Source organism: Mya arenaria, chromosome 10 (genome assembly GCF_026914265.1).
Source record: "Mya arenaria isolate MELC-2E11 chromosome 10, ASM2691426v1".
Classification (NCBI taxonomy): Eukaryota; Metazoa; Mollusca; class Bivalvia; order Myida; family Myidae; genus Mya; species Mya arenaria.
In genome coordinates, this window is record NC_069131.1 from 35,639,530 (window position 1) to 35,651,656 (window position 12,127).

A 12,127-nucleotide genomic window follows, 5' to 3' on the forward strand; every position below is an offset into this window, starting at 1 on the left:
ATTAAAATATTATGAGCTATGAACTTTTCAATACAACTTGTCCTAATTTGGCTTTGTTATCAGAATTGCTCCTGAGCATACCTCTCGCACAGGTGAGTAAAAATGAGGTGTAATTCTTACGGTGTTTGGTTGTGCGTCTTTAGGTAGATGCTGTCATGTTGTTTTTTTCTATAGGCATTTATTATCCTATCTTGCAAAATATCCGAGCTTTAATGAATCCAATTGACGACTTGTCCTAATTCGGCTTGGTTATCAGAAATACTCAAAGGCATACCCGCTAGACGCAAACCTCTAGCACGGGTGTTAGAATAAAATGAGGTGTACCTCTTACGGTGTTTGGGTGTGCGTCTATAGGTAGATGTTGTCATTTTTATGCATTTATCTTATGTTGCAAAATATCCGAGCGTAAATGAATCCAAATGCCTTCTTTCAACGCATTCAGAACACCTCGGCCATTTTCAATCGTAAACAGGCTCGGATGTATATTTTACTACACTGTAATTGTATCGCGTAGTAATATCAGTTTAGCAGTTAAATTTAATGACATTATTCCTAGAAATTTTAATCATTTATGCAATAAAATACTTCACTGGCAATCAATTTAAACTTAGGTATACAAAATACACTTTAAAACACTACAATTCATCAATACTAGTGTTTTCTGAATGGTAAATGTCCTTTACGAAGCCAGCCATTTTCTTATTGGCGGATATCTTTTGTCGAGCAAGTTTGACATTGAGTTTCTGTTAATGTCGTATTTGTTAATTCAGTCCGACACTTCCAAATGTAGAATGCCGTTTGTCGGGATAATTTGACATTCAATGTCGATTGCAGTTTGTCAATATTCTGCTGTATTCTGAGCCAGTTCAATTATAACGTCGAGTGCCGTATGTCAATGATCAAGCTGGAAATTCAGAACCGAATGTCGTTAGTTGAACTAAAACCACGCAGTGTTTTGGGTATTTATGTTCACATACTATTTCATTTAGTTCCATTTTAATTTCGTGATTAAATTATCCAATATGGCCGGGATTGAAAGATCGGCTCATCTCAACACGAGCGTATGTTGATTTTTGTGGCAATGATGTTTACCTGTCAGGTAGACGCTTTTTCTCCCACCTCGGTTAAACAAAATATAGTAAAAATGTTCTTTTCTCGCTGGAACTCTTTTGTGCGTAGTCAAAAAAACAAATACAGCTCCATATGGGTATTTTTTTATTTTTGCTCGTGGACAAGATGAGGATTTCCAGCATGGCAAAATATCTGGATTTACTTATCTGGGGTGGTAGTACCACAAATTATATATGGGGACATACATAAATAAGCTTTGATAGTTAATGTTTGTAACTTTATTACTCCTCAAAAACAGACAACATTCAAGCTATCAGGCGTCCAATTGTTTTTTTCACTGCTGCCCAATTATCGCTTTAGGAGTCTGCAGGCACAGTGGTCATATGAACATGCCGGGACCATATTGGATGGACAATCTACGGTAGCAACAAAGCAATCTGCCTCATTCATACACGCTGAAAAACACCGAATTCAAAATACATGACAAACGATATGAGTTTTTTTGCTAGAATCTTGAAATTAACTCCCAGTACAAACCACTACCAGATCATGACAGTCTATACTTTTTATATTAATTCTTTATGCTTAATTGTGCCGGGGCATACTATGTTTTATTTTTGGCTGAATAAAGAGTTATGATTCTTTGATTAAAATTGTAGTACTGTTGTCCAATTGTGGAAGGCCATAAGAAAGCATGCATGGTGGGGTTCGAACCCACTAGGTCTCGGGTTGGAGGCGAACGCAAAATGTTCTATACTGGTGAAATGGACACACTGGCGTATATCAACACTGTCTAGTACTATTCTTTACTAAAAATCGATGTTTATTCAAACCATGGAACATATGATAATAATGCTTCCGATAGGCTATATCTCAAATAAAAATCAGATTGGCCAATGTTGTTGGATTCTATAATTTGATGATTACGAAAAATAACGTCTGCAAATTTGTTGGAATGGAACGGAACAAAACAGAACAAGGGTATAAGACATTTACAAAAGTACATCGTCTTCATATACTTACAGAGCACCGAATGGACTAAAACTGCTTATTAAGGGACTCGTTCTTATGAAAGAAAATTGAACGTTTAGAGAAATATTATTCTCTTTTTGAAAACAAAGCATGGCAAATCGCATGAACAGTTAGAACTAAGTTTTAAAGAAATGTTGATATAATTTATGCCGCCTTGAGCAAGCATATCAACTTGGCCATCTCCCGCAAGCTTCTGGATATACCTCGTAAATAGGTTTCAAGATATGAATAATGAAAATGTGATGAGGCCGCTGGCGATAAACTCAATTATCATAACGATATCGAAAACAATGCTATGATATGAATGAACTTAAAATCGTGTCTTGACCTCATCGATATTGTGCCCGTTTGATTATATTGGATGAACTTGATTTCGACCCATAAACGACCGGTGTAACAACACTACTTCTCTTCCCGCAAACATTAAATATGCCCCTGGACGGTTGCAAACCGCCGCCCATATATTATTAAGACCGTATGATTTCCGAGGTCATATTTTTGGATAATGGCCGAGGTATTCCGACTACACTGAGCATGTGTCCACCGTACACTTATTATTATTATTATATATATGTTCACCAGTATTGAGATATATTATAAACGTGTATTCGCGTACTTTTGTGGAACTACATTTGGCTGCCAACTGTATACTCTAAAATAGCTTGTGAATCTCATTTCTAATTTATAAAAAAAAAAATGAAACATTCTTCATATTACCTGGGGACTCTTTACATTTACAATAACCATTTTCACATTTTATGTACATTAAGGACATTCCTCGAGCGGGCAGTTAGAGGGCGTCGTACAACGGATGGCCGGAGCTAGAATACAAACACGAAATACGTCAATTTTAACAACATTCTTAGGCGATTCATCGCTTATTAACACCTAAATTACCTTCAAACAAACAAAGTCGTAAACGAGAAACTGCTGATTCCATTTAATTTCGTGCACTTTCTTTGCCAAATCATTGACTCATGCGCATTTGTGGGTTTTCACTTCCAAAATGTGACGGAGTTTTCATGACATAATTCGACTGACGTAAATCATATCAAATGAAAAAAATGGATACGATATGATTATTAACTAAACATTTCCTGAAAATACAAGCTAACAATTCCTACGCATAAAATCACTGCTTTCACAGCATAATGATCATTCGATTTTGACATTTCACACCGTACACTCACTTTGGACACTGGTGGTTATACTGAAAGACTGGGGGTTAGTTTAAACATGTGTGTGACGTTGGCTCAGCCATCGGCTATCGACATTCGAATATATTCAATAAAAGCTATAATGTCGAACTGGAAGGAATTCTAGCTCGACATTCGATATAATATAGGAAATCTTCAATGTCGAACTGCAATGTCTATATATATAGAAAATCTTCACTGTCGAGATTCAATGTCGAGCTGGACGGAATCCTATCTCAACATTTGATATAATACAGGGAATTTTTAATGTCGAGCTGGAATGTCGAGTTGGACGGAATTCTAGCTCGACATTCGATATAATAAAGTGAATTTTTCAATGTCGAGCTTGAATTTCGAGCTTGACGGAATTCTAGCTCGACATTCGATATAATATAGGAAGTCTTTAATGTCGAGCTGCAATATCAAGCTGGACGGAATTTTAGCTCGACATTCGATATAATATAGGGAGTTTTCAATGTCGAGCTGGACAGAATCCTGGCTCGACATTCGATACCATGTACGGACATTGCAATGTCGCGCTGCAATATCGAGCTGGACGACACCCTAGCTCGAGACTCGATATCATATAGGAAATCTTCAATGTCGAGCTGCAATGTCGAGCTGGACGACACCCTAGCTCGACACTCGATATCATATCGGAAAACTTCAATGTCGAGCTGCAATGTCGAGCTTGACAGAATCCTAGCTCGACATTCAATATCATTAACGAAATTTGCGATATCCCGCTGCAATGTCGAGTGGACGGCATCCTAGCTCGACCTTCGATAATATAAAGTCAATCTTCAATGTCGAAATTCTAGTTCGACATTCGATAGCACATAGGAAATCTTCAATGTCGAGCTGATATGTCGAGCTGGACGGAATTCTAGCACAACACTCGATATCATAAAGGAAATCTTCAATGTCGAGCTGCAATGTCGAGCTGGACGACACCCTAGCTCGACACTCGATATCATATCGGAAAACTTCAATGTCGAGCTGCAATGTCGAGCTTGACAGAATCCTAGCTCGACATTCAATATCATTAACGAAATTTGCGATATCCCGCTGCAATGTCGAGTGGACGGCATCCTAGCTCGACCTTCGATAATATAAAGTCAATCTTCAATGTCGAAATTCTAGTTCGACATTCGATAGCACATAGGAAATCTTCAATGTCGAGCTGATATGTCGAGCTGGACGGAATTCTAGCCCAACACTCGATATTATATAGGAAATCTTCAATGTCGAGCTGGACAGAATCCTAGCTCGACATTCGATATAACATAGGAAATCTTCAATTTCGAGCTGCAATGTCGAGCTGGACGGAATTCTAGCTCGACACTCATTATTTTATAGGACATTTTCAAAGTCGAGCTGCAATGTCGAGCTGGACAGAATCCTAGTTTGACATTCAATATCATTAACGAAATTTGCAATATCACGCTGCAATGTCGAGTGGACGGCATCCTAGCTCGACTTCCTTGTATCCCACCACTGTCTCTTCAAGATTTTCAATATAATATCGAATGTCAAGCTAAAATATCGTCCAGCTCGCCATTCCAGCTCGACATTGAAAATTCGTTTACAGTAAAACTGCGGTCGTTCGAACAAGCGGTCGTTCGAGAATCGGCGGTCCCTTAAGGTCGGAGCTTGGTCCCGAACATTTTTCCTTCTATTTTCATATAAAATATACCTACGTTGCATCGAAACTTAAATAAGTCAAGCCGTCTAGAACAATAGTCGGTCCCAAGTACGCAAATCATGCACAAAACCTTATGGCTCCCTCGAGGTCATAATTTCACACTTTTTCCCGAACGGGTGTTCCAAAATAAACAAACAGACCTTAGCTCTTTTTCGAAGAGACCCCTTGGTTCTTTTAAGTGCTCGGTGTAAAGCACAGATACACGGGGTACAACTTTCCTGGGTTAAACCAGTACTGAGTACACCACTTTTCCAAGCATATAATCTGCTTGTCAGGGGAGATCACTGCGTAGGAGATTGGGCTCATGGTGGCAGAGAACTATAACCTGCTTGTTAGGGGAGATCACTGCATAGGAGATTGGGCTCATGGTTCCGCAAAGATCTACAATCTGCTGGCTAGGGGAGATCACTGCGTAGGAGATTGGGCTCATGGTGGCACAGAGATCTATAATCTGATTGTCAGTGGAGATCACTGCGTAGGAGATTGGGTTCATGGTGGTCGAGATCTATAATCTGCTTGTCAGGGGAGATCACTGCGTAGGAGATTGAGCTCATGGTGGCAGAGATCTATAATCTGCGCGTCAGGGAAGATCACTGCGTAGGAGATTGAGCTCATGGTGGCAGAGATCTATAATCTGTTTGTCAGGGTAGATCACTGCGTAGGAGATTGAGCTCATGGTGGCAGAGATCTATAATCTGCTTGTCAGGGGAGATCACTGCGTAGGAGATTGGGCTCATGGTGCCACAGATATCTATAATCTGCGTGTCAGGGGAGATCACTGCGTAGGAGTTTGGGCTCATGGTGGCCGAGATCTATAATCTGTTTGTCAGGGGAGATAACTGCGTAGGAGTTTGGGCTCATGGTGGCCGAGATCTATAATCTGTTTGTCAGGGGAGATAACTGCGTAGGAGATTGGGCTCATGGTGGCCGAGATCTATAATCTGTTTGTCAGGGGAGATCACTGCGTATGAGATTGGGCTCATGGTGGCCGAGATCTATAATCTGTTTGTCAGGGGAGATCACTGCGTATGAGATTGCGCTCATGGTGGCCGAGATCTATAATCTGTTTGTCAGGGGAGATCACTGCGTATGAGATTGGGCTCATAGTGGCCGAGATCTATAATCCGTTTGTCAGGGGAGATCACTGCGTATGAGATTGGGCTCATGGTGGCCGAGATCTATAATCTGTTTGTCAGGGGAGATCACTGCGTATGAGATTGGGCTAATGGTGACAGATATTTGTTCTGCTTGTCAGGTGAGATCGTAGGAGATTGCATACGAATAACATATTTAGAAAAAATAACCTTCTGGATGTCCGCAAGTTGTTATGTGTTGTGTCTGATTATCAATCCGCCTAAGGAAACGCATAAAGTATCCAGTGCCCTAGCCACAGATGACTTATGACGGCAACTGTATCCACACGAGAGATGAAAATTCGGAAACGCCTTTTCATAAAATGACATGAATTGTTGTACAAAACGACAAAAATAAACATTTAAATTGCAACGATTGCAAAATAAGTTTTTACAACACCTCGTTTGCACGAGATTACGCGAGAGTGTGTTCTTCTTTTGTGGGGCGAACCGGAGTATCCGTATGAAACCCACTTGTCTTGCTTGGTGACCAAAAACCAAACTTAAATTCGCCCGGGCCGGGAATCAAACCCGGGACGTCTTGCAGGAAAGAACAAATGGGTGAAGGGTTAACTGGACAAAGACTATATTTGTCAATACAATATTGACATCAACTTTTCATTTAATAAAAAGCACGGCGTCATTACAACATTGTTAGCGTCGTTACTAATTTATGTCATGTCTACCTCATTTCACATTCACCTTACCAGGCGAAAACAGGTTCCAAACATCCTATTTCGTCATGGTTTCGCCGCAATCTTGCATATCAAGCTCCAAAACCTCACTTAAACCCTTGCAGAGTAGATGAAAAAATCATGAAAAGGAAGTGACGTCATCGCTGAATATTGTTAAATGACGTCATGTCGTTTATTATTTTTTTGTTGTTTGGTTGTTGCGTTATTTTCATATAGATAATGAGAAACTTAGTTTGAACGTATCAATTCATTTCAATATACACAGGAAATCAATTTGCGATGTACGAATAAATTGTGTATAGAATGAATGTGAATGGATTAAAAGACAAGCATTTTGAAAGCTTATAAAAATAAGTTAATTTCCATATGGGAGATTGCAATAAAGTTTGGTAATAGCTGGTAAGGTAAGGTACTAGATTGTGTCGCAAAACTACAAGAGCATACTAAGTAGCAAAAACATGGTGAAGAATAAAAATAATATTATTATGCGAGTGTGCATACTAAGTGAATTGATTCCCCCTTAGCTAATAATATGTAAGCGTCCTCGTGGGCGAGCGGTTTCGTTTTCAGTTTTCTCATTTTGTCTTGACTGTACCGACGTAGATTTGTTTCCCACTAAATCCAGGTTTTTATAATTTAGTTCTATTTATAAAACAAATATATTGAAAGTGTTTTAAGACGCATTACCGTGAAAAATTGTCCAAACACATGAGCGAGTCCCTTTAAATGATCATTTTGTTCTGTTCTGTTCATGAGATCACGTGTACGATGTAAATCTTCGTTATTCGGAAGGTTTTACACGAGACAAATAATGCAAAGAATTCATAATTTTTGTCCCATAATAAGGTGCAGCAAAGACGCAGTTTAATAAGTGTAAGTGTTACACCGGTCGGCATGCGACGAATATCTATGAAAATAATAGCCTACGTGACAACAATATGCTTAGCTAACAACAACACTACAAATGCAGAAATCAGACGCAATAGAGCATATGACATATGTTTACAAAAGTATACTGTTCAACGTTTACTAAGGATAACCAAAAAAAACTTACACTTGCCTATATGTACATTGAATCTTATTGTGGTTGTGATAGTGTATAATGTTAATACCCTGTAAAAAAACTTAACATTTTAATTTCTCAAGCTAAAATTGAACTTTATGAACAGCTCGCGTATTATAGCTATTAAACACCTCGAACAAAGGGATGTATAAGAGGTCTAGTGGAATAAGTGTCCGCCTTTTAGGCAAGAGGTTGCCAGTTCGATCGGCACCATGAATAATTTACCATGGCCCATCACAAAAAGACACCAGTACTAGTTTCTACTAAAACAAACGGACTCGAGAGTATTTCGAATCTTTACAATCGAGCTAAAATAAATTCATGTAAACTTAATTAATTAGTGCAAGGGCTTAAAGAAGGTGCTTATATATATATATAATATATATTTATGAATATATTATCTCTCTCTCTCTCTCTCTCTATATATATATATATATATATATATATACATTATAAATTTGTTAGTATTTTCTAAGTAATGGTTAAATGTTTAAGTATGTACTACTTACAAAAATAAATGATTTAATGCGACACGGTAACATAACAATTTATTTTGTGTATTTTCTTACTAAGTTTGGTGGTCTACATACTTCTATGTAAACCATCCACTGTATGTGCCAGGCACTGTTTATCTCTACTGGTTCACCTGATTTGAACCAAGAACGACTGACTGCTGATTTACTGCTATAAAGAATTTGCACATATGAAGTATACTCATTGGACAAAACATATATTGACCTCTAACTTTTGATAACGCTGTTCTGATTGGTCTCAAAGTAAGAATATTAAGAAAACAAAGATATAAAAAAGATCCATAAAATTTCCAACAAAAATAAATGATTAAGTTGATACAAATATCGATTTCTTTGTAACTTTGCAAAGTGTAATTTACAAAAAAAACACCAAGGTTATTGGTTATCTAAATAAGTCATCTATTTAAGCGCTATTAACGAAGCCTGTCTTCATTACTTATCTTTTACTAAACGTTGTCATGTCCGCTAACATCGCAGTCTGGATATTTGTTTGCGCAGTTGTATCAACTGGTATGTAAAATGATCTCACGCATTAAGGAAATAAAAGATTTAAAAGGCTTTTACTCAATGTGTTTTGTTTCAGTAGATCTACTTTCCATTAAGCACAGTTTTTATTTTTTCATTGTATTGTCAGAAGCCTACATAAACAACATTATTTGCTATAAACTACAATAATTTTTAAATATAACACTAGTCTTTGGTTCATTCTTGTATTTCAGATCTGGCCCAGAGTTGCACAACGCTCTTTGAATGCCCGCCCATGTACTGTCCATCGGATCACATTTCAAAATGTGAAGATGGTTATTGTAAATGTACATTAGAGTCCCCAGGTAATATGAGGAATGTTTCTATATTTATAAATTTTAGAATTTGATTTACAAGTTATTCTATAGTTTACAATTTGGCACCCAAATGGAGTTCCCCAAAAGTACGCAAATACACGATTATAATATCTCTAAATACTGTTGAATTTATATTCAAGTGTACGGTGGATACCTGCTCAGCGCAGTCGGAACACCTCGGCCATTATAAAAAAGATATGACCTTAAAAAAATGTGATCTTAATATTATATGGGCGGCGCCCATATTAGAAGCGTGTTGTACGTATGATTTTAAACCGTCCAGGGGCATATTTAATGTTCGGGAGGAAGTAGTGATGCCATACGTTCGTATATGGGTCGAAATCAAGTTTATCAAAAATGTTATCGAACGGGCACAATGTCGGTTGACAAGAATCAAGTTCATTCATATAATAACATTGGTTTCGTTATCATTTTTGATACATTGTACATTAATCGCCAGCAGCCTCATCAAATGTTCATATATCTTGAAGACTATAATTATACGAAGCAAAGCCGGAAGCTTGCCGGAGATTGCCGACGGCTTTATCATTTTTTCATTTATCTTCAACCCTATTTACGAGGTCTATCCCGAAGCTGGCCGGATATTGCCGAGTTGTAACAGTAGTGAAGAGGACACATTTTTTCAATTAACCGGAAATTTTGAGAATTTTACGTTTTATATATATATATTTATATATATATATATATATATATATATATATATATATATATATATATATATATATATATATATATATATATATATATATATATATATATATATATATATATATATATAGTCATATATAGTTCAGTTTTATTAACGAAAATGGGAAAAAAACGAACGCTCTTTATATAAGTTATATCAACGTTTCTTTTAGTTCTAACTGTCCGTGCGATTTGTCATGCTTTGTTTTCGAAAAAGGAACTATTTTCCTCTTAAAGTGCAGTTTTCTTTCATAAGAACGAGTCCCTTTATAAGTAAGAGGTTCGTAAATGGAAATAAACCAAGATAGATAAAATTCCACAAATGAGCAGTTTTTGTCTGTTAGGTGCTCTACAACTATATGCATACGATATACTATTGTAAATGTGTAATACACTGTCTGCTCTGTTCTATTCCAACGATTTATGGAATCCAAGTGTTAGTCATAATGTCCGTTTCTTAAGTATAGTGCAATTTGCGTTCGCCTCTATCCCGAGACGTAGTGGGTTCGAATCCCTCCATGGATACTTTCGCATTGCCCCCAAAATTGGATAACAGTACTATTTTTTTATCGAAGAATCATAACCTTTTATTTAGCGATTCGCTTAGAGGTTCAGGTAGAAAACGAATATCGTTTGTCATGTATTTGTAACATGGTGTTTTTCAGGGTGTATGAATCAGGCAGATTGCTTTGTTGCTATCGTGAATTGTCCTCCCGGAACGTTCTCGTTATGTATACATGGACGCTGTGTCTGCACCCACTACAAGCGCCAAACGAGCAGCCGTGAAAAGAGCCAGTTGGGACGCCTGATAGCTTAATTGTTATATATTGTCAATGAGTGTTAAAGTTACAAACATTAAATATCAAAGCTTACTTTTATACTACCCCATATAGAATTTGTTACTCCCACCCCAGATAAGTAAATCCAGATATTTTACCATGCTGGAAATCCTCATCTTGTCCACGAGCAAAGATAAAAAGTACCCATATGGAACTGTATTTGTTTTTTACTACGTACAAAAGAGTTCAAGCGATTTTTACTATATTTTGTTTAGCTGAGGTGGGACGAAAAGCATCTACCATGACAGGTAAACATCATTGGCGCAAAAAAACAACAACAATATACGCTCGGTTGAGAAGAACCGATCTTACACTCTCGGCCATATAGGATAAAATAATCTCGAAATTAAAATGGAACTAAATGAAATAGTATGTGAACATAAATACCAACACACTGCGTGGTGTTCAACAAACGACATTTAAGGAATGAATTGCGGGGTTGATGTCATTATCGGGGTATGAACGCAATTGGGTTGGTCAATGTGTGTGGAGTCCGAAGGACTCAAAATACGGCATTCAGAAAATGACAAACTGCAATCGATTGTGAATGTCGAATTAGCCCGACAAACTACATTGGGCAAATGAATATCGAACTGAATTAACAAATACGACATTTAACATGAAGAAAATATATGTCAAACTGGCTCGACAAAGGACATCCACCATTTATGCACCAGTCATTTGTAACCACGCACCCCCAGGTCCGGGGAATAGCCGGGACTTTGACTTTTGGTCTAGCCAATCCCTAGGAGATTAACTGGTGGTAGAATCCCCGCCTTATGCCCCCGCACCCCAGAGACCCTAGGTAAGGCCCATTCCCCGTTATATTTTGCACGAAGACAAAACCACCGCATTCACCCGGCACTGCGGGGACTCCTGACTGGTAAAAACACGGCCCTTTTACCCGGCTATCCCCAGTATCCCTCGGACCTTGGGGGGGGGGGGCGTGGCTACAATTGACTGGTGCATTAGTAATAAAAAGATATTGATATTGATTGTCGAACTAGCTCGAGATACGCTTTCTTGCATTTGCGCTTGAATTTCATGCAGCAACACAGTCATACGATATTTCTTGTTTCAGATATAAATGTTGTGCTCGCTCAAATTTTAACAATCAATTGCTTTAACATTCGACATGCACAGTTATGAAATCGAGCTGAAACAATATTTTGACGTTCTTAATAAATATTTAAGTAAAATGTCGCTCAAAACAACATAATACATTTGATATTCAGTTCATACAAAATGATATGGTTCAAAATGCCGTAGATTTAGACTGTTTACGACATTCGAAATTCAAAGGTATTTAT

The 12,127-nt window shown here is 37.7% G+C and overlaps 1 protein-coding gene across 1 annotated transcript; it reads left to right on the forward strand.

The window, feature by feature from the left end:
- The first annotated feature begins 8,886 nt into the window (after nt 1–8,886).
- On the forward strand, nt 8,887–10,818 carry LOC128205426 (uncharacterized). Its single transcript, XM_052907030.1, has 3 exons — nt 8,887–8,938; nt 9,148–9,258; nt 10,644–10,818. Exons 1-3 carry the CDS (start codon nt 8,887–8,889, stop codon nt 10,793–10,795), a joined length of 315 nt encoding a protein of 104 aa, XP_052762990.1. The 3' UTR covers nt 10,796–10,818.
- The last annotated feature ends 1,309 nt before the right edge of the window (nt 10,819–12,127 follow it).